Genomic DNA, 23862 nt, shown 5'->3' on the forward strand with positions numbered 1-23862 from the left:
ATTGGCTTACGTCTACTCTCAACGATTCAATGATACTTTATTGTCTCGTGTATTGAGGTACAGTGACATTCGTGTTGCATGCAACACGGTAAAATCACCTAGGCAGTACACAAAAGAGTCCAAGTTTCTGGTCACAGCCACCGTGAGCTTGTGAATCTTCTGGAGCAAAGAAAGCTGGGATGTGATCTAATCAATTGAATACATTTTGAATTGAATTGAATAAATTTTATTAGCCAAGTATGTACGCATACAAGGAATTTGCCTTGGTGCTTTGCTCGCAAGTAACAACACGACATACAGTAAACAATTAAGAATCTTCTATATACCAAAACTCTTGTTTGTTTGTTCCTGAAGTACAGACAAAATGATACACAATAGAGTGACAATTCTAGGCCCATCTTACTCACTGTCATCCCTTTGGTGCTGATGGAAGAAGTTTCCTTGAAATCGGTGTTATATTTTTCAAGTTATTCACATTTTAAAGTTCAAATCTATCTCTGGGGGAGGGGGTGGAGGGAGGGAGGAAGGGGTGGAGGGAGGATAAAGGGGGGTGGAGTGTGGGGGAGGGAGGAGGAGGGGGAGGGGAGAGGGGAGGGGGGAGGGGGAGGGAGGGGGGAGGGGAGGGTGCTGCACCAATGCAGGAGAGGTTTGGGCACAATGGGTCCACTTGGTCTAGTAAAACATAAAACATTAAAACATTAAGAATAAAATATTATAGTTTAAACATGTGAAGAATGAAATAAAATACCAGAGCAAAAGGAGGCTAGACTTTTGGTTGTTGAGTAGAGCTACTGCTCAAGGAAAAAAGCTGTTTTTATGTCTGGCTGTGGTGGTTTAGACAGTGTGTTAGGGTTGAAAGTGATTTTGTCTGAATATCCAAACCTGGTCCAAAATTAGAGCCAGGATGAATTGATTGATCGATTGAAAGATGTAGCATGGAAACAGACCCTTCGGCCCACCTAGTACCTGCCGACCATCGATCACCATTCGCAGTAGTCCTATATTGCCCCACTTTTGCATCCGCTTCTTGTGCTCCAGGGGCAACTAACAGAGTTAAAAAAACAAGAAACTGCATCTCTGTGAAATGTTCTGTGTCCGTCTTATAACTCTGAATCGGACGTGGACTACAGATTAGGGGCGGCACAGCTGGTTGATCCACTGCCTCACGGCGCCAGAGATCCAGGTTCAATCCTGACCTCTGGTGCTCGGGTTTCCTCCCGCATCCCAAAAACGTGTGGGTTTGCAGGTTAATTGGCCTCTGTAAATTGTCCCTAGTGTGTAGAAACAAAAGGGCACAGAATGCTGGAGTAACTCAGCGGGTCAGGCAGCATCTCAGGAGAACATGGATTGGTGACTTTTCGGGTCAGCACCCTTCTTCAGACTCCAATTCAGATGCAATTATTAAGGGGTTGGACACGTTAGAGGCAGGAAACATGTTCCCAATGTTGGGGGAGTCCAGAACCAGGGGCCACAGTTTAAGAATAAGGGGTAGGCCATTTAGAACGGAGATGAGGAAAAACTTTTTCAGTCAGAGAGTTGTGAATCTGTGGAATTCTCTGCCTCAGAAGGCAGTGGAGGCCAATTCTCTGAATGCATTCAAGAGAGACCTAGATAGAGCTCTTAAGGATAGCGGTCAGGAGGTATGGGGAGAAGGCAGGAACGGGTTACTGATTGAGAATGATCAGCCATGATCACATTGAATGGTGGTGCTGGCTCGAAGGGCCGAATGGCCTACTCCTGCACCTATTGTCTATTGCAATATCCAGAAGCTGAATTAACCTACAAACATGCACGTCATTGGCATATTGGATGGGTAATGTGAGGAAACACTTATTCACCAAAAGGGGAATATAAATCTGGAAAATGTTCCCTCAGTGTGGGGATGACCTCCATCACAATCAATGGCTGACCCTGAACAGGATCCGCACCCTCCATGCAAGAACAGCCCATCACCCGCACAAGTGGGGAATGACAGACAGCCCTGCTTGCGACTGCAGATATCCAGACCAGACCATCCCACACATGGTGAACGGCTGCTCACTGAGCCTTTTCCCTGGTGGCATCAAGACCATCCACCCAGCCACTGATGCTGCCCTGGCCTGGATGTCTACCCTCGACCTACAACTTTAGGCTGTGCACGCCATACGCAAGAAGAAGAAGTAGTGTGGAGATGGTGCAGAGTGGAATGGATGTCCAATTGAGAAGTTTCCATTGACTGAGTATAAACAGCTAGAGTACTTCGATTGCAGCTGTGGTCTGTATCTGCCGTAATCAAATTGAATGGGCTAAATAATGTAAAAGGGTCAAATGGTCTTCTCCAACACTTCCTGAATAGACTATGCAATACAATAGTTAATGGTTTTAAGATGTAACCCCCCACCTTTTGTTTCCCCCTCCCTGGAAAGCGTTGCCACTCTCTTCTCTCTCACACTCTTACCCAGACACAATTGCCTATTGTCAAGCCCGCCATTGGGCACCCAAACTGCATGGGATCAGAGCTGCGGAAGTTTGGGACTAAGTTGGAAAAGTCAAGTCGGTGGGGTGAGAGGGGGCAACTCAGCAGGTTGAGGCTATATGAGCGAGAGGTTGTCATCGTGATCTTGAAGTGTCAGGAAGGTCCATTGGCAGCGAATTTTGTCGTGAAGGTTTGGAGCCATTAGCCAACGATTCCAAGTTTAATAAGACGTACAGGTTTGTAGGTTAATTGGCTGGGTAAATGTAAAAAATTGTCCCTAGTGGGTGTAGGATAGTGTTAATGTATGGGGATCACTGGGCGGCGCGGACTTGGTGGGCCGAAAAGGCCTTTTTCCGCGCTGTATATATATGATATGATATGATATGCTAATCAACAAATTGGCAGCTTTTGAATTATTTACCAGTCAAAGTGAGGGAGGATAAATGAACAGGGTATTCATAAAATAGATTTTTTTTAAAAATCTACAATCTTCTGATCTGCACAGCTGAAATCTAAAATGTTCTCATTCCTCCTGCAGATAAAGGAGAGAATAACCCATACCGAACAAAAAAGAAAGTCTACTGTGATGCTCTACCCCACCTGTTCAAAAAGGTAACGGAAGATATTGTGCATTTTATTTCATTCTAGGGGAGTGTCTGCCTCGGAGTAGGTGTGCACTTGTGCCAGTGTGGCAAGTCGACAGTTTAATAGTGAGGTCAGAAATGTCCGACGTGCAAGGAAGGGACATTGGGTGAGATATCCTCTCCATGTGTGGGAGGCACAGTGGAGCGATGGAGAGCAATCCTGTCTCACAACATATTTCGCTTGGGCAGCCTACATCCCAGCGGTATGAACATTGACTTCTCCAACTTTACATAGTTCCTCTGTCCCTCTCTTCCCCCTCCCCTTCCCAGTTCTCCCACTGTCTTCCTGTCTCCACCTTTATCCTTTCTTTGTCCCGCCCCCTCCCCTGACATCAGTCTGAAGAAGGGTCTCGACCCGAAACGTCACCCATTCCTTCTCTCCTAGATGCTGCCTGACCTGCTGAGTTACTCCGGCATTTAGTGATACCTGTCTCACAACTCCAGTCAACCGGGTTCAATCGGAACCTCCGCTGGAGTTTGCGCGTTCTCCCTCCGACTACATTTCCCCCAAAGTGCTCCGGTTTCCTCCCACGACCCCAAGATGTGCTGCTTGTTGGATCAATGGACTGTTGTAAGTTACTCTGAGTGTGGGTGGGTATAAAGGCAGCCACGGTGGCGCAGCGGTAGAGTTGCTGCCTTACAGCGCTTGCAATCCCGACTAGGGGTGCTGTCTGTACGGAGTTTGTACGTTCTCCCCGTGACTGCGTGGGTTTCCTCCAAGATCTTCGGTTTCCTCCCACACTCAAGTCGTACAGATAGGCAGGTTAATTGGCTTGATATAACTGTAAAATTGTTCCTAGTGTGTGTAGCGTAGTGTTAATGTGTGGGGATCGCTGGTCGGTGTGGACTCGGTGGACCGAAGGATCTGTTTCCACGCTCTATCTCTAAACTAAACTAAACTAAAAAGAATCGGGGTGGAGTTGATGGGTATGTGAGAGAGGAGAGGTTGCAGGAAAATAAGTGAATGAGTTTATGGGTTTGGTTTGTGAGCCAGCATAAGTTAGATTTTCTTATGTTAATAGAAAAATTGAGAGAGTAAAACAAAATAAGATCATATCAAGTTCTCCTCAGCGACCATCTGAAAGCTTTCTCATGCAATGTGAGCACAATTCTCACAAACGGGGACAAGATAAGTCAAGTCAAGTCAAGTCAAATTTATTTGTCACATACACATACACGATGTGCAGTGAAATGAAAGTGGCAATGCCTGCGGGTTGTGCACAAAAAGAATTACAGTTACAGCATATAAATAAAGTTAATAAGTTACTATTAGTGTCGACAAAAATTTAGTCTCTGGGGTTATAAAAGTTGACAGTCCTGATGGCCTGTGGGAAGAAGCTCCGTCTCATCCTCTCCGTTTTCACAGCGTGACAGCGGAGGCGTTTGCCTGATCGTAGCATCTGGAACAGTCCTTTACTGGGGTGGCAGGGGTCCCTCATGATCTTGCTTGCTCTGGATCTGCACCTCCTGATGTATAGGTCCTGCAGGGGGACGAGTGTAGTTCCCATGGTGCGTTCTGCCGAACGCACTACTCTCTGCAGGGCCATCCTGTCCTGGGCAGAGCTGTTCCCAAACCAGACTGTAATGTTGCCGGACAGGATGCTCTCTACAGCCCCAGAGTAGAAGCAATGAAGGATCCTCAGAGACACTCTGAATTTCCTCAGTTGTCTAAGGTGGTAAAGGCGCTGCTTAGCCTTACCCACCAGTGCGGCAATGTGCGTTGCCCACGTCAGATCCTCTGCGATGCGGACTCCCAAGTATTTAAAACTGCTCACCCTATCCACAATAGACCCATTTATCTCCAGTGGCGTGTACGTCCTTGGATGTTTAGCCCTTCTGAAGTCCACAATCAGCTCCTTTGTTTTAGTGACATTCAAGAGGAGGCTATTGTCCTGACACCAGAGTGCCAGATCAGCCACCTCCTCCCGGTAGGCCTTCTCATCGTTGTTGGAGATCCGGCCCACCACCACAGTGTCATCAGCAAACTTGATGATGGAGTTTGAGCTGAACATGGCCCCACAGTCATGTGTGTACAGGGAGTACAGTAGGGGGCTAAGGACGCAGCCCTGGGGGGATCCTATGTTCAGGGTGAGAGAGCTAGATGTGTGTTCCCCCATCCTGACCACTTGGGGCCTGGCAGTGAGAAAGTCCAGGACCCAGGCACACAGAGGGGTGCTAAACCCCAGTTCCAGCAGCTTCTCAACCAGTCTGCTGGGGACTATTGTGTTGAATGCTGAACTAAAGTCAATGAACAGCATCCTCACATAGCCCCCCTGGCTGTCCAGATGAGAGAGAGCGGTGTGTAGAACCTGGGAGACCGCATCATCCGTGGACCTGTTCGGACGGTATGCGAACTGTAGTGGGTCCATGTTGCGAGGAAGGAGGGCGCAGATGTGCTTCTTGACTAGCCTCTCAAAGCATTTCATGACAACCGAGGTGAGGGCCACCGGTCGGTAGTCATTTAAACACGCTGGAGAGGCATTCTTTGGCACCGGTACAATGATGGATCTTTTGAAGCATGCAGGGACCACGGACTTTGCCAAGGAGAGGTTGAATATTGTGGTGAGCACTGGAGCAAGCTGAGTAGCACAAGACTTTAGTACTCGCCCAGATATACCATCTGGGCCTCCAGCTTTCCTCGTGTTCACACGCGTCAGAGCCCACCTCACCTCATGCTCGGACACCGAGAATGTGTGCACATCTCCAGCGGTGGATCCCCCTCCAGCCTCGCTAGCCAGCGCCCCTTCAGTGCTGTTTTTAGACGGCGAGCTGGTGGTGTTACCCGTCTCAAACCGTGCATAAAAAGAGTTCAGGTCATCAGCTAAGGAGGAGCCAGCACTTCCGGTTGAAGGGGTGCTGGACCTGTAGCTAGTTATAGTCAGTAGCCCCTGCCAAAGGCGCCTGGTGTCCTGCTGCTTCATCTGTGACTCCATCTTGTCCCGGTACATCTTTTTTGCATCCTTCACTGCCCTTCGCAGTCGGTAGGACTCTCCCTTGTAGTCGTCCATGTTGCCGGATGCCAGACCGGAGTTGTAAGCAGCGGTGCGAGCATTCAAGGCCATGGGGATGATGGTATCGGCTATTGTGGCAATGAAGTCCGTAACCGCTTCCGCAAACTCATTTACGTCTCTGGAACTTGCTTGGAACATGTTCCAGTCGACTTCGCTCAGTGCATCCTGCAGCATGGCCTCTGAATGGTCAGCCCACCGCTTTACGTCCCTCGTCACTGTCGCTTCCCGTACTATCCGTTGTTTGTACTCCGGCAGCAGGAAAATGGCAGCGTGGTCAGATTTCCCAAAAGGAGGGAGAGAAACGGCCTTGTAGCCTTTCCTGAACGGCGTGTAGCAGTGGTCCAAAGTTCTTTCCCCCCTGGTGACACACGTGATGTGTTGGTAGAAGTTGGGCATGACCTTTTTGAGATTTCCCCTATTGAAGTCTCCAGCCACCAGCACAGCCGCATCAGGGTTCTTGTTTTGGTGTTGACACAACACATCGTGTAGGGTGGACAGTGCCACGTCGGTGTCCGCATACGGTGGGATATAGACGGCTGTGATGATCACCGAGCTGAACTCCCGGGGTAGGTAGAATGGTCGGCATGAGATAGTTAGATGTTCCAGGTCCGGCGAGCAGGAACGAGAAAGCGTCTTAATATTTCCAGGATTACACCAGTTATTATTGGTCAAGAAGCAGACTCCTCCGCCCTTGGATTTCCCGGATTCTTCCGTTCTGTCCGCCCGGAAAACAGTGAAGGACTCGGATGGGCAGATCACCTGGTCAGGCACCAGCGGGGTCAGCCATGTTTCAGTCAGACAAAGGATGTTACAGTTCTTTATGTCCCTCTGGAATCTGATCCTTGCCCTCAGGTCATCCAGCTTGTTCTCCAGGGACTGGACGTTGGCCAGAAGTATGCTGGGCAGAGGTGGACGTAAGGCTTAGGTTCTCAGCCTGTTCCGAATCCCCCCTCGCTTCCTTCGGTGTTTTTTCCGACTTTCCCACTGACCTGCGCTCCCACTGCTGCTGCCGCGGTGCGCTCCTTTGATGATCTCTATCGGTATATCGGTGAGTAGTTTTCTGTTTAATAGTGCTCCGGTAGCGCTCGAGTTTAATTTTACGAGCGTTTCCCGGTCGTACATTGGTTAATGCTAAGTGCTAGCACACGCTAGAGCACTTAGGGATAATTTTAAAGTAAACATACCAGTTTAAAACTCACAGTTCCCGCAGAGCTACCACGACGGCGACTGGACTGGACCGCGCCATCTTCTGTTGAGTTGCATGTGATAATTGAAAGATAAGTCTAATCTTGGGGGTGGCAGGGTGGCGCAGTGGTGCCAGAGGCCTGGGGTTGATCCTGACTATGGGAGCTTGTTTGCATAGATTTTGCATGTTCTCCCCATGACCTGTGTGGGTTTTCTCCAAGATCTTCGGTTTCCTTCCACACACACCAAAGACATATAGGTTTGTTGGTTAATTGGGTTAGTATAAATGTAAAATTGTCCCTGGTGTGTGTAGAGTAGTGTTAATGTGCGGGGATTGCAGGTCGGTGTGGAGTCGGTGGACCGAAGGGCCTGTTTCCGCCCTGTATCTCTAAACTAAACTAAATCTAGGGCCCTGAATCCCTTGGCTCCGGGGAAAATACCAACAAACGTTGACATAAAGCAAAGTGATGGGTGCCAATGCTTGAGAGGTCAGCCAATCTGATGAAGTTTCAGCAACATGAAATGTTAATCCTGCTTTTCTTTCCACAGGTGCTCCAACTCTGTTGAAAAGTTTTAATCTATATACTAAAACTCTTGTTTGTTTGTTTGTTCCTGTACTACTGCCAAAACGGTACATGATAGCGCGACAATTTTAGGCCCACCTTACTCACCGTCGTCCCTTTGGTGCTAATGGAAGAAGTTTCATTGAAATCGGTGTTATATTTTTTAAGTTATTCACATATTTAAATTTAAATCTACCTGTGAGGGAGGGAGGATAAGGGGGGGGGGGGAGAGGATAGGGTGCTGCACTAATGCAGGAGAGGTTTGGGCCCAATGGATCCACTTGGTAATAGAAAATTTGAATCTTGTGTTCATTTTTATAGAAATATATATATATAATGGAAGTGGAAATCGATTATAAAGTCCAATGAGTCCGTTCCAGCATTTGCTAAGATCGTGGATTTGCACAGGGAAAGGGGAAGGGAAGGGGGAGTGTTGTTAGAGGTTACCTGAAATTGGAGAATTCAAAGTTCATACTATTGGGTGGGTTGTAAGCTATCCAAGTGGAATATGAAGAAATGTTAGTGTGTTGGCGTTTCTCCAAACATTGACTGGTTCGTTGAGTGTTTCAAGCATTTCCAGATTGTCATGGAGTGATACAGTGTGGAAACAGCCCCAGCTTGCCCACGCTGGCTACACTACACTACTATACTACAGCTACAGCTCATAGCTACACTAGTCCCACCTGCTTGCGTTTGGCTCGTATCCCTCCAGACCTGTGCTATCCATGTACCTGTCTAACTGTTTTTTAAATGTTGGGATAGTCCCTGCCTCAACTACCTCCTCTGGCAGCTTGTTCCATCCCCCCACCATCCTTTGTGTGGTCTTGCAGTATATTTCCAACATGTTTGCCTATTGTCTATTCTTCCAATTCTTGGATTTTTGTTCCTTTCCGATTTACAGGTTCGAGCAGTTTACACACACAATGGTTGGTTTAAAGAGGGGATGAAACTGGAGGCCATTGATCCATTGAATTTATCCACCATTTGCGTGGCTAGTGTCCGAAAGGTAAGCCTTTTTAGTGAAGTATATAAATGTATGTTTACGGGGTTAGCTATTGGAAGGAACACTCCACCGTCGAGAACAGGTCAGGATACCATTGTTCAGTTAGTGGCAGCAAGTCCTCTGTTCCACCTTCGTTTCAGTCTCACTTCCAATGTGGATGCTCAGTAAAAGGCAATCTGCAATTGATGGAAAAGAGACCTGGAAGAAAGAAAGCTTAAAGTTAGCTTCAACTCGGTGGGGTGGCGAGCCTGTTTCTGTGCTTCTCTCTAAACTAAACTAAACTTGTGTGTAAGCTTCAAAACTGTTCCCTTGATTTCCACACACAGATTATTAATACATACGCAAAAAAAATCGTCCATTCAGGGAGGCATAGCCCACACTTTCTTTCAGTCTTCATTTGTTTGCCATCATACTCTGCTTTCTGTCTGCAAATTTCACATCTACAAATACGATTCTTCTTTTGCTCCATGAGTTTCAGTTTTGCAAACATCTGATGTTTAACTGGTCATACCCGAGTGCAAGTTAGAAACATAGACATAGAAAAATAGGTGCAGGAGTAGGCCACTCGGCCCTTCGAGCCAGCACTGCCATTCAATATGATCATGGCTGATCATCCAAATTCAGTACCCCGTTCCTGCTTTTTCCCCCATATCCCTTGATTCCGTTAGCCCCAAGAGCTAAATCTAACTCTCTCTTGAAAACTTCCAGTGAATTGGCCTCCACTGCCTTCTGTGGCAGAGAATTCCACAGATTCACAACTCTCTGGGTGAAAAAGTTTTTCCTCATCTCAGTCCTAAATGGCCAACCCCTTCTTCTTAAACTGTGACCCCTGGTTTTGGACTCCCCCCAACATCAGGAACAATTTTCCTGCATCTAGTCTGTCCAATCCTTTAAGAATATGTTTCTATAAGATCCCGTCTCATCCTTCTAAATTCCAGTGAGTAAAAGCCCAGTCGACCCATTCTTTCATCATATGTGTTGTGTTATAATTGATATCGGACTCCCCCCAACATCGGGAACAATTTTCCTGCATCTAGCCAGTCCAATCCTTTAAGAATTTTATATGTTTTTATAAGATCCCCTCTCATCCTTCCAAATTCCAGTGAGTACAAGCACAGTCGACCCATTCTTTCATCATATGTGTTATGTTAAAATTGATATCTGCCTCCAGCACGAAAATGTGATGGATTGTATTCTTGACCCAACGTATGGCAGGTGCTGCTGGACGGGTATTTGATGATTGGAATTGATGGCTCCGAGGTGGCTGATGGATCGGACTGGTTCTGTTACCACGGCTGCTCCTTTTCCATCTTTCCTGTGGGATTCTGTAAGAAGAATGACATCGTACTAACGCCTCCACAAGGTAAGTTGTTGTACAATGACGCAGCCGGTAAAGCCGCTGCTTCTCGGCGCCAGAGACCCGGGGGAGATCCTGGCCTCGGCTGCTGTCCGTGCGGAGATTGCACGCTCATCCTGAGACCACCCGGGTGGATCTTGTTAGATTGTACATGGCTTGTATTCACTGGAATTTAGAAAGCAGTGGAGACCAATTCACTGGATGTTTTCAAGAGAGAGTTAGATTTAGTTCTTCGGGCTAACAGAATCAAGGGATATGGGGGAAAAAGCAAGAAGGGGGTACTGATTTTAGATGATCAGCCATGATCATATTGAATGGCGGTGCTGGCTCGAAGGGCCAAGTGGCCTACTCCTGCACCTATTTTGCTATGCTTCAATGTTTCTATGTTCTATTAACTGCAATCTGTTGTAAATAAGGAGATAACATTTGTTTAGAGTCATAGAATGATACAGTGTGGAAACAGGTCAATAGACAATAGGTGCAGGAGGAGGCCATTCGGCCCTTCGGCCAACTTGCCCACACTGGCCAACATGTCCCTGTTTGTTTCCCCCTAACGGGAAGGTGATACTATTTGAATTTGCACTGCTGCTTTTTGCATTCCTTTTAATGTATTAATGTTTTAATGTAACTCTTTCACAGTTATTGACGTGCTTTTGCTCGCTTTTGTAAGATAAGAAATCTGCCCACCTTTTTTGCAGAGGGCAAACTTGCACAAATAACTTGAAAATGACGAGGTGATGCCTTTAAGTTGTTGGTTGAGGGATAAATATTGGGTATGACTTCATGAAGAAGTTCCCCAGTCTATAAATAGCATTGTGTAATGTTTAAGTAGCTGGGCCTTAATGTCTTTCCACATGGTCTTTGGGACTGAGTTGAAAGACATTCTTGCCATAGAGGGAGTACAGAGAAGGTTCACCAGATTGATTCCTGGGATGGCATGACTTTCATATGAAGAAAGACTGGATAGACTCGGCTTGTACTCGCTGGAATTTAGAAGATTGAGGGGGGATCTTATAGAAACGTACAAAATTCTTAAGGGGTTGGACAGGCTAGATGCAGGAAGATTGTTCCCGATGTTGGGGGAGTCCAGAACAAGGGATCACAGTTTAAGGATAAGGGGAAAGTCTTTTAGGACCGATATGAGAAAGTTTTTTTTCACACAGAGTGGTGAATCTGCGGAATTCTCTGCCACAGAAGGTAGTTGAGGCCAGTTCATTGGCTATATTTAAGAGGGAGTTAGATGTGGCCCTTGTGGCTAAAGGGATCAGGGGGTATGGAGAGATGGCAGGTACGGGATACTGAGTTGGATGATCAGCCATGATGATATTGAATGGCGGTGCAGGCTCGAAGGGCCGAATGGCCTACTCCTGCACCTATTTTCTATGTTTCTATGACTTGTCAGGGTAGATGCCAAGAGGTTATTTCTTCAGTTAGGAGTTTTGGTATGTCTTTATTTGTCACATGTGCCAAGGTACAGTGAAATTCATTTCTATGTACAGTTCAGTATAAGTATCACTATACATAAGCACTTAAATACATATTAGATAAGCATCTCGGATACAGTTCCAATGTATAGCAGTAGTACACTGATACAGTATGCAGCTGGTGACCTGATTTGTATTTTATGCTTCCAGGATGCAAGACAAACTTTGACTGGGAAACATATTTAATAAACTCTGGCACTGTAGCAGCTCCTGCTTCTCTCTTTATTCGGGTGAGTGTTGAGGAATATTTTCTTATGTGACTATTCCCCCCCCCCCCCCCCCGAACCTTGTTGACAATTTGGACAAACAAGTGACTGCAAATGCTGCAATCTGGAGCAAAAACAAACTTTCTCTACTGGAAAAGGTTTAGAGGGATAGGATATATGGTCCAAACGCGGGCAGGTGGGATGAGCGTAAATGGGGCATTTTAGTCAGCATGGGCAAGTTGGGCCGAAGAGCCTGTTTCCATTCCATGTGACTGTTACGGAGCAACTCGGTGTGTCGGGCACCATTTGTGGAAGCGTCTTTTGGGCTAGCACGGTGGAGATGCTGCCTTACCGCGCTAGATCCTGACTACGGGTGCTGTCTGTATGGAGTTTGTACTCCCCGTGACCGTGTGGGTTTCCCCAGGTGCTCTGATTTCCTCCACACTCCAAAGACGTACATGTTTGTAGGCTAATTGACTTGGGTAAAGATTGTAAATTGTCCCCAGTGTGTAGGATGGTGCTAGTGTACGGGGGTCGGTGCGGATTCGGTGGGCTGAAGGACCTGTTTCCACGCTGCATCTCTAAAACTAAACACTCGTTCTATCCTACACACGGGACAATTTACAAAAGCCAATTAACCTGCAAACCTTTGACCTTCATTCCATCTCCAACCCAAGGATGATCCAGCTGTACTGCGTGTTCTGTATTACCTCAGGCTCCTTTGGAAGCATCCTCATCTGAGCCTGAAAGTTGTAGATTCAAGTGAGACCAGTTGACGCTACAAACATAGAAAATAGGTGCATTCGGCCCTTCTAGCCAGCACCGCCATTCAATATGATCATGGCTGATCATCCAAATTCAGTACCCTGTTCCTGCTTTTTCCCCTATGTCCCTTGATTCCGTTAGCCCTAAGAGCGATGTCTAACTCTTTCTCGAATACGTCCAGTGAATGTGCCTGCACTGCCTACTGTGGCAGAGAATTCCACAGAATTCACAACTCTCTGGGTGAAAAAGTTTTTTCCTCATCTCAGTCCTAAATGGCCAACCCCTTATTCTTTAAACTGCGACCCCTGGTTCTGGACTCCCCCAACATCGGGAACATTTTTCCTGCATCTCGCCTGTCCAGTCCCTTAAGAATTTTATATGTTTCTACAAGATACCCTCTCATTCTTCTAAATTCCAGTGAACACAAGCCCAGTCGACCTATTGCAATGCAGTATTCTGCAAGAGAGTCAAGAGTGTTCAATTGTCATAAGCACAGGGAACAGAACAATAAATTATTGCGTGCTGCAGCTTTATTGGCACGTTGCTGCCACGACTCAATAAATATACAATGAATATAATGGAATAAATGATCAATTATTCTATGTAACCAGACCATAGTAATCCAAGCTGAACTAGTCTAGTCCTGAGGGAGTGCAAAACTCCAGGGGAGCTATCTTTCAGATTAGACATCAAAATTTGCCCCATCTTTACAAGGATGTTGTCAGGACTCCCGGCAGGGCCTGAGCTAGACGAAGAGGCTGAGCAGTCTTGGAGACTATTCCTTGGAGCGCAGGAGGATGAAGGGTGATCTTATCGAGGTGTACGAAATCATGAGAGGAATAGATCAGGTAGATTCACAGGGTCTCTTGCCCAGAGTAGGAGAATCAAGAACCAGAGGACATAGCTTTAAGGTGAGTAGGGAAAGATTTAATAGGAACCTGAGGGGTAATTATTTTCACACAAAGTATGGTGTGTGTATGGATGAGCTGCTGGAGGTAGTTGAGGCAGGCATTATCGCAACGTTTAAGAAATAGACAATGCTGCAGGAGTAGGCCATTCGGCCCTTCGAGCCAGCACCGCCATTCAATGTGATCATGGCTGATCATTCTCAATCAGTACCCCGTTCCTGCCTTCTCCCCGTACCCCCTGACTCTGCTATCCTTAAGAGCTCTCTCTAGCTCTCTCTTGAATGCATTCAGAGACTTGGCCTCCACTGCCTTCTGAGGCAGTGAATTCCACAGATTTACAACTTTCTGACTGAAAAAGTTTTTCCTCATCTCCATTCTAAATGGCCTACCCCTTATTCTTAAACCGTGGCCCCTTGTTCTGGACTCCCCCAACATTGGGAACATGTTTCCTGCCTCTAACGTGTCCAACCCCTTAATAATCTAAACATTTAGACGGGTACATGAATAGGACTGATTTAGAGGGATATGGTCCAAACGCAGGCAGGTGGGACTAATGTAAATGGACATGTTGGTTGGTGTGGGAAAGTTGGGCCAATGGGTCTGTTTCACGCTGTCTCTATGATCTACCTTCTCTGGTAGATTAAAATAGTTCTTGTGTTATTCAGTGAGGAACAAGGGTGTGTCCTGCTATGTTCTCATTTATAATTATACCACAGCAAGTATCACAAAATAGATGATTGGGTAATTACCACATTATTTATAGGACCTTGTGGCAACCTTAGTTAAAAACCAGGAGATCCAGCAGACCGTGTTTCACTTATTTTGGTCCCAGTATGGCATTCTGAACTTGAATTGGGGCTGAGTTTATGTGCAGATAGCAGCGGTAGTTAGGAAAATGCTCTGCCTTAAAGTTACAGATGAAATAAGTTCATAAGTGATAGGAGGAATATTAAGCCAGTCGGCCCATCAGGTATACTCCACCATTCAATCATGGCTGATCTATCTCTCCCTCTCAACCCCATTCTCCTGGCTTCTCTCCATAACCCTTGACACCCGCACTCATCAAGAATATCAATCTTTGCCTTAAAAATATCCATTAACATGGCCTCGAAAGCCTACTGTGGCAACGAATTCCACAGATTCACCACCCTCTGTCTAAAGAAATTCCTCCTCATCTCCTTCCTAAAGGAATGTCCTTTAATTCTGAGGCTGTAGTCCTAGACTCTCCTCTGCAGGTGTAGGTTTCTGCTGCTGTCGTTAATATGCAGACACTCCTGGATGCTTAGGGAAAAAAAACTGCAGATGCCGGTTTAAATCCAAGGTAGACACAAAATGCTAGAGTAACTCAGCGGGTCAGGCAGCATCTCGGGAGAGAAGGAATGGGTGACGTTTCGGGTCGAGACCCTTCTTCAGACTCCTGGATGCCCACTGCTAAGGTGTTGTAGTGCCTATGATGGCAGGGGAAAATGCCGGGTGAGGGCTGGGTGGGGAGGGACGTGTGGAACTAGGGAGCTGCTGGATAGCCCCCTCCACTTCCATGGTGAGGCCAAACGCAAATGAGAAGAACAGCGCCTTTTTATTCCGCCTTGGTTGTCTGCCATCCAACGGCATGCACGATGAATTCTCCAATTGCATGCCATTGATCCCATTCTGTCCCTTTCTCTCTCCTCCTGACCCACCACTTCTGACACTCTCACACACAACCTGCTTCCCAACTCCCCTTTCCTACCACCGTAACAGGCCAGATCTCGAGTACAGGAAGGAGATAGCGAGCTTAGTAACATGGTATTTATTCACAAAATGCTGGAGTAACTCAGCGGGTCAGGCAGCATCTCAGGAGAGAAGGAATGGGCGACGTTTCGGGTCGAGACCCTTTTTCAGACTCTTCTCTCCTGCCTGACCCGCTGAGTTACTCCAGCATTTTGTGAATAAATACCTTCGATTTGTACCAACATCTGCAGTTATTTTCTTACACTTAGTAACGTGGTGTTAAGCCAACAACCTCCCACTCGATGACAGCAAGGTGAAATAGCTGGTTATGAACTTCTGGAAACTGGGTGGTGTTTTTTTTTCCCCACTGTATCTATGTATCGTGACAATAAACTAATACCAGTCCAGCCCCCACCCCCTATCAGTTTCTCTCCCCTTACCACTCACTCCATCTGTCCCCTCATTGTCCTTCAGTCTGAAGAAGGGTTTTGACCCGAATCGTCACCTATTACATTTCTCCAGAGACGCTGCCTGACCTGCCGAGTTTTTTTAAAGAGAGATACGGCACAGAAATGGTCCCTTAGGCCCGGTGAGTCTGCTCCCACGCACACTAACACCATCCTACACACACTAGGGACAATTTACACTTTTAACAACCCAAATAACCTACAAACCTCTACGTCTTTGGGGCGTGGGAGGAAACCGAAGATCTCGGAGAAAACCCACGAAGGTCACGGGGAGAACGTACAAACTCCGTGCAGACAGCACCCTTAGTCGGGATCGAACCCGGGTCACTAGCGCTGCAAGCGCTGTAAGGCAACAACTCTACTGCTGCGCCACCGTTACAAGTTACTCCAGCTTTTTGTGTCTGGTCTTCAGAAGAACAATATAATAATAATAATAATAATGCATTACATTAATATCACCTGATTTACAGCACGACAAGTCTGTGGTGCTGACGCCAGTTGTCCCCTTATTTCGCAGGACATTCCATGTCACGGTTATGAGCCCGGGATGAAGCTCGAGGCTGTCGACCTGATGGAGCCTCGCTTGATCTGCGTGGCCACCATCAGGCGAGTGGCGAACCGCCTGATGAAGATCCACTTTGATGGGTGGGGCGATGAGTATGATCAGTGGGTGGACTGCGAGTCGCCAGATTTGTATCCAGCGGGCTGGTGTGAGCTGACTGGCTATCAACTCCAAGTGCCTGTAACATCAGGTAAGAATGTCAAAAAATTGCTTCTCCTCTGGAGACCATCTCTTCAACGCAAACATAAGGAACCATCCTAATTTCACTGTGACATCTCTCGTGCGAGAAAAATCAAGTATCTACCCATGTAGGAAGGAACTGCAGATGCTGGTTTAAATCGAAGATAGACACAAAATGCTGGAGTAACTCAGCGGGACAGGCGGCATCTCTGGAAAGAAGGAATGGGTGACGTTTCGGGTCGAGGCCCTTCCTTCTCTCCAGAGATGCTGCCTGTCCTGCTGAGTTACTCAAGTATCTATGTTCAGTGGTGTAGGAAAATAACTGCAGATGCTGGTACAAATCGAAGGTATCACAAGACGCTGGAGTAACTCAGCAGGTCAGGCAGCATCTAGGAGAGAGGGAATGGGTGACGTTTCGGGTTGAGACCCTTCTTGAGACTGATGTCGGGGGGGGCAGGACAAAGAAAGGATTTTTTTTTAGGGAGAAGGTAAAATCGGCTCCCCCCCCCCCCCCCCCGACAACAGTCTGAAGAAGGGTCTCGACCCGAAACGTCACCCATTCCCTCTCTCCTAGATGCTGCCTGACCTGCTGAGTTACTCCAGCATTTTGTGATACTTTCTATGTTCAGTAGTAGTCATCTCCTGATAACCTGCCACAATGTCCAGTTTTGTGCCTTTGTCAATGTCATGATCTTCAATCTCCCACACAAAATTCTGCTTTCCGCTGAATTCATCTCCATCTGTCACTACAATTTCAGACATTTGTTTTTCTTGTTGACATTGAGCCGATTTTTAAACCCTACATTACAGTCCACACAAATGTTTCACCTCTACTTCTGAACTTTGCTTCCACCCGGCCGTCCGATCATTGAGATTATTGTGTCAATGACTCTAATATCTGTTTTAGGAGAAAAACTGCAGATACTGGTTTAAATCAAAGGTAGACACAAGGTGCTGGACACGCTAGAGGCAGGAAACATTTCCCGATGTTGGGGGAGTCCCGAACCAGGGGCCACAGTTTAAGAATAAGGGGTAGGCCATTTAGAACGGAGATGAGGAAAAACCTTTTCACTCAGAGAGTTGTGAAGCTGTGGAATTTTCTGCCTCGGAAGGCCAATTCTCTGGATGCTTTCAAGAGAGAGTTAGATAGAGCTCTTAATGATAGCGGAGTCAAGGCATATGGGGAGAAGGCGGGAACGGGGTACTGATTGTGCATGATATGCCATGATCACGCTGAATGGCAGTGCTGGCTCGAAGGGCCGAATGGCCTACTCCTGCACCTGTTGTCTATTGTCTGTTGTAACCCAGCGGGTCAGGCAGCATCTCTGGCGAGAAGGAATGGGTGACGTTTCGGGTCTGAAGAAGAGTCTCGATCCGAAACATCACGCATTCCTTCTCTCCCGAGATGCTGCCTGACCAACTGAGTTACTCCAGCATTTTGCATCTGTTTAGTTCAGTTTAGATATACAGCACGGAAACAGGTCCTTCAGCCCACCGAGTCCGCACCAACCAGCGATCCCTACACATTAACAATATCCTACACACACTATGGACAATTTGCATTTACACCAAGCCAATTAACCTACAAATCTGTATGTCTTTGGAGTGTGGGAAGAAACCAAAGCTCCCGGAGAAAACCCACGCAGGTCACAGGGAGAACTCCATACAGACAGCACCCAAAGTCAGGACCAAACCCAGGTCTCTGGGGGGGGGGGGGGGGTGCTGCACCAATGCAGGAGAGGTTTGGGCCCAACGGGTCCACTTGGTCTAGTTGAAACTAAGGGGCAACTGTAAATAATTAATCTGAGGAATCTTTCTGAGGAATTTTTCTCGAGCAAAAGGATGGGACAGCTGAGATCTAAAAGCAGCAATTCCAGTGCCATATGAGAACCTCCAGGGGCTTTGTGTGTCCTGCATAGTTGTACCAGGTGGCCCCTCCAGTTGCTCAAACTGGAGCTCGGGGTTTGCAAAATCTGGTGCCGTCTCGAGTTGCAGCCAGCAGGGCAGTGGGTTCCTGAAAATGTTTGATCAGAGAGCAGAGGGTGGTGGAGTTATCATGAGCACAGTTTCTGTTTAATATCAATGGAGGGTGCGCTAAGGGAGTGAGAAGACCAATCTATCAGCAGTGCAATGAGGCATCGTGCCGCTGCAGAAGGACAGGGGGATCCTGGAAGCATGTCAACAGCACTCTCACGGTTTACATAGAAACATAGAAAATAGGTGCAGGAGTAGGCCATTCGGCCCTTCGAGCCTGCACCGCCATTCAATATGATCATGGCTGATCATCCAGCTCAGTAACCTGTACCTGCCTTCTCTCCATACCCCCTGATCCCTCTAGCCATAAGGGCCACATCTAACTCCCTCTTAAATATAGCCAATGAACTGGCCTCAACTACCTTCTGTGGCAGAGAATTCCACAGACTCACCACTTTCTGTGTAAAGAAATGTTTTCTCATCTCGGTCCTAAAAGACTTCCCCCATATCCTTAAGCTGTGACCCCTGGTTCTGGACTTCCCCAACATCGGGAACAATCTTCCCGCATCTAGCCTCTCCAACCCCTTAAGAATTTTATATGTTTCAATAAGATCTCTGGTTTAGGTTAAGTTTTATTTTTTTAGGTTTAGATTCATTATTGTTACCTTTTCCCAAGGTACAGTGCAAAGCAGATCCTTTGTCTGAAGAAGGGTCTCGACCCGAAACGTCGCCCATCCCTTCTCTCCAGAGATGCTGCCTGTCCCGCTGAGTTACTCCAGCATTTTGTGTCTATCTTCGGTTTAAACCAGCATTTGCAGTTCCTCCCTGCCCAGATAGATATTGCTGTTGAGCCTGATTACAGCTTCTTAAATTTGAGATTTCTTTTTCTTACTTTGTACGCAGTTCCTGAAAAACCGGCAACGGAAACCAACACGTCAAAGAAGTCTTGTAAGAAGAGAGGTAGGTCCTGACACTGACCCTCTTTCATGGTTTTGTGCTTCATTGAGTCATGGTGTTGCCCGGAAATATGAATCTCTGTTTCCTGCCCCAGGTGATGTCATGGCCTGAATATCCCGTACATGATCGAGTTCCTTTATCTATGTTGAATCACTAGCTTTTCTTACAAGATAAACCATTAAGCAGCCAGCTCTTGGTGTGAAGTTGCACAGTTTTGTTCCATTTCCCCTTCAATCGAAACCAAAATTCTACAAACGTTCAGTCTGAAGTCGGGTCCCGACCCGAAACCCATCACTTTATGGTTCTCTATGGTTTACGGTATTTATTGACAAAATGCTGGAGTAACTCAGCAGGTCAGGCAGCATCTCAGGAGAGAAGGAATGGGTGACGTTTCGGATCGAGACCCTTCTTCAGTCTGAAGAAGGGTCTCGACCCAAAACGTCACCCATTCCTTCTCTCCTGAGATGCTGCCTGACCTGCTGAGTTACTCCAGCATTTTGTGAATAAATACCAGACTAAAGAAGGGTCTCAACCCGAAACGTCACCCATTCCTTCTCTCCTGAGATGCTGCCTGACCTGCTGAGTTACTCCAGCATTTTGTCAATAAATACCTTCGATTTGTACCAGCATCTGCAGTTATTTTCTTACACACTCTATGGTTTATGGTCTCTTTATTATCATGTGTACCAAGAGTACAGTGTAATGCAGGTGCTCCTCAACCTAGAATGTGGTTACGTTCCGAGAAACCGAAAATACCGTAATTTGAAATGCATTTAATACACGCGATCACGTGGCCGGAAGCGAGCTACGGGTCGCTGCCGTTTGCACCATCGCAAAGTCGAAATATCGTAAGTTGAAGCATCGTAAGCCGGGGGAGCATCTGTACTTTTTTTCTTGCATACATTTTAGCAAGACTCTCACCATACATAAGCACAATCCCCCAGTTGGTACAGAATGTACAGAACAGCCCACTGTGTAGGTAGGGAAGAGTCGCCTGGTTTTGCCGCCATTTTACAGTCCCAGCTGCAGCTGGCCACAAAGGCCCATTGCAGCCGTCACCTCCATTCCACAGAGGTCTCCACGTTGCCACAGAGCGGCCGCGGAGGCCAAGTCAGTGGATATATTGACAAGTTCTTGATTAGAACGGGTGTCAAGGTTTATGGGGAGAAGGCAGGAGAAAGTATGAGGTGGCAGAGATCAGCCACGATCGAATGGCGGAGTAGACTCGATGGGCCGAATGGCCTAATTCTACTCTGATAACTTGTGAATTCCATCGTCCCTCTCCTTGCTTCCCTGGCGGACGCCTCCCGCAGTCGACCTTGTGGGTGCGGAAGGTAAGACCCTGTTTTTTCTTACCGAGCCCTTCGTCCAGCTTCCACCGCCGTCTCCCTCCATCCTCCTCTCCCATTCCCAGTCTTCAGGCACGAGCGGGAGGAGCAAACACCTATCCATATTCTCCACAGGTGCATGAGACGCTGTCTCAAGGTGGCATTTATCATCTAGAATCTTTGCCATCCAGGCCATGCCTTCTTCTCATTGTTACTGTTGGGAAAGAGGTACAGAGATCCAAAATCGCGTTCTACCAAGCTTAGAAGCAACTACTTCCCGACAGCCATCTTGAATCAACCTGGACAACCCTAACCCCACCTCAGCAACAGAACTCTACAGACCACCTCTTGCATTACCATGGGCTTTTCTGTGTCGTTTTGCACTAAGTTCTCTTATTTTAGATAGTCTTTTTAGTTTCGTTTTTAGTTTAGAGATGGAAACAGCGCGGAAACAGGCCCTTTTGGCCCACCGGGTCCGCGCCGACCAACGATCCCAACACATCAACCCTAGCCCACACCCACTAGGGACAATTTTTACATTTACCAAGCCAATTAACCTACATACCTTTACGTCTTTACTTTTCACTTTCTTGTACAATTTCTGTGTAACTTGTGTATAATTTATATTTCTGCGTCTTGCGGTGTCTGTGTGCCTGTGATGCTATTGGTGCTAGAGAAACGAGCAACTGCAGATGCTAGTTTATCATTTTCTTTTTAAAAGACACAAAGTGCTGGAGTAACTCAATGGGTCAGGCAGCATCTGTGGAGAAACTGGAAGCTTCAGGTCCAGGAGTCAGTGTGGGGAAGGGTCCCGCAAAGCATCCCCGATCCATGTTCTCCAGAGATGCTGCCGGACCTGGCTGAGTTACTCCAGAACATTGTGTCTTTCCCTGGGAAGAGGATAACTTTCCCACTTCATCTTTGCAGATAGGAAGATGCTCACGGTGGACGATGAGGTGAAGTACAAGGCAGAGGTATTACTCAAACCAGAAGGAATGGAGGAGCTGACTGAAGATGAAAGTAAGAATAACCATGTCTTCTGATATTAAAAAAACAGTTGATGTTACCACCCGCATATTAATCAGAGGAGTTGAGTATAGGAGCAAAGAGGTCCTTCTACAGTTGTACCGGGCCCTGGTGAGACCGCACCTGGAGTACTGTGTGCAGTTTTGGTCTCCAAATTTGAGGAAGGATATTCTTGCTATTGAGGGCGTGCAGCGTAGGTTCACTAGGTTAATTCCCGGAATGGCGGGACTGTCGTATGTTGAAAGGCTGGAGCAATTAGGCTTGTATACACTGGAATTTAGAAGGATGAGGGGGGATCTTATTGAAACATATAAGATAATTAGGGGATTGGACACATTAGAGGCAGGAAACATTTTCCCAATGTTGGGGGAGTCCAGAACAAGGGGCCACAGTTTAAGAATAAGGGGTAGGCCATTTAGAACGGAGATGAGGAAGAACTTTTTCAGTCAGAGAGTGGTGAAGGTGTGGAATTCTCTGCCTCAGAAGGCAGTGGAGGCCAGTTCGTTGGATGCTTTCAAGAGAGAGCTGGATAGAGCTCTTAAGGATAGTGGAGTGAGGGGGTATGGGGAGAAGGCAGGAATGGGGTACTGATTGAGAGTGATCAGTCATGATCGCATTGAATGGCGGTGCTGGCTCGAAGGGCTGAATGGCCTACTTCTGCACCTATTGTCTATTGTCTAAAGGAGAAAATACTACAGATAAGTTTTATATTGTGGCCCTGTTGAGTAATTCAAATGTCAGACAGGATACAAAAATTGTAAAAGGTGGAGAAGAATTTGTACAATACTGAGAGCGATAAACTGTTTTAAATACCCTGATAAAATAATTTTATTATTAATATTATTATACGGAACATATGCGGAGCAGAAGTAGGCCACTCTCGACCCCTATCAAGACTGCTTCTCTAAGTAATAAGGCCTTGATCAATCTGATTGTAATCAAAACTCCACATTCCTATCTACAATGATGACCTTTCATCCTTTCTTCAAGAATCTATCTACCTCTACCTTGAAAACCTTCGGTTTCCTTTGAGGAAGAGAATTCCAAAGACACTCAGACCTCTGAGAGATAACAATTTGCTGAATTTGTCTTGAATTAGTGACCTCTTATATTTTCTTTTAAGCCGTGGCCCTGAGTTGTAAAAGAAACATTCTGCATCCACCTAGTCGATACCTCACAGGAATCTCTAATGTTTCAGACAAACTTCCCCCTCACTCTTTCAACTCTAGTGGATACAAGCCTGGAATGTCCAGCCTTTCCTGATAAGATAAACTGTTCATTGCAGGTATTAATCTAGTTTTCGGAACTGCTTACAAACTGAGGTGTTGTGGGCCTAACTCAACGAAACACCAGTGAAGGGAGTTGCCCACTTGCTAATCCAATGATATACTTGCATCTACACGATCAGTTTTTTTAATGTACTTGTTCGCCGGTAGGTTGCTTATGATTGCATACGGAGTTAGTCATTGTCCTTAGCAGAAGTGTGTACAGGTATTCCCCAGCTTACGATGAGGTTCCATTCCGAGAAACCCATCAGAAACCGAAAGTATCGTAAGTGGAAACGCATTGTAATGCACGCGATCACGTGGCCGGAAGCGAGCGGCAGGTCGCTGCCGTTTGCACCACTGCAAAGTCGGACTGTCGCAAGTCGAACCGTCGTAACCTGGGGAGTACCTGTGCATGCAGTTTAAGCTGCCAGTGTTAGAAGACTGGGACTCTGAGGTTTGAAGCACTGAAAGAGGCTGCAGGTAGAGTAACACAGCATGGAAACGGGCCCAACTCATCCACACAGACCCAATCGCCCCATCCAAGCTAGTCCCATTTACCCAGTTTGCCCCATATCCCTCAACCTTTCCTATCCATATACCTGTCAAAGTGTCTTTTAAATGCCGCTACCTGTATCTGCCTCAACTACCTCCTCCGGCAGCTTGTTTCATTTACCTACCAGATGTAAGCAGTTGAAGCCATGCAGGAATTGGATGCAAAACTCAGACCTGATAAAAATAAATGACACTTTATTGCAAGGAAATCAGTCGACGAGCAGCTTCTCCCTATGACATAACTATAGAGTCATTCA

At 46.7% G+C, this 23862-nt stretch overlaps 1 protein-coding gene across 4 annotated transcripts in view; it reads left to right on the forward strand.

The window, feature by feature from the left end:
• The window catches only part of l3mbtl2 (L3MBTL histone methyl-lysine binding protein 2), a 52437-nt gene that overhangs the window by 21846 nt on the left and 6729 nt on the right, over positions 1–23862 (forward strand). For 3 of the 4 annotated variants that reach the window (XM_078430824.1, XM_078430821.1, XM_078430822.1), the window contains 7 exons: positions 2994–3067; positions 8760–8864; positions 10077–10224; positions 11853–11932; positions 16276–16510; positions 19378–19434; positions 21687–21779. In XM_078430824.1, the coding sequence (XP_078286950.1) occupies positions 2994–3067; positions 8760–8864; positions 10077–10224; positions 11853–11932; positions 16276–16510; positions 19378–19434; positions 21687–21779 (792 nt within the window). The remainder of the gene's footprint in view (positions 1–2993; positions 3068–8759; positions 8865–10076; positions 10225–11852; positions 11933–16275; positions 16511–19377; positions 19435–21686; positions 21780–23862) is intronic. The other variant, XM_078430823.1, reaches the window with a different exon arrangement.

The sequence above is a fragment of the Rhinoraja longicauda genome, chromosome 40, assembly GCF_053455715.1.
Source record: "Rhinoraja longicauda isolate Sanriku21f chromosome 40, sRhiLon1.1, whole genome shotgun sequence".
Lineage (NCBI taxonomy): Eukaryota > Metazoa > Chordata > Chondrichthyes > Rajiformes > Arhynchobatidae > Rhinoraja > Rhinoraja longicauda.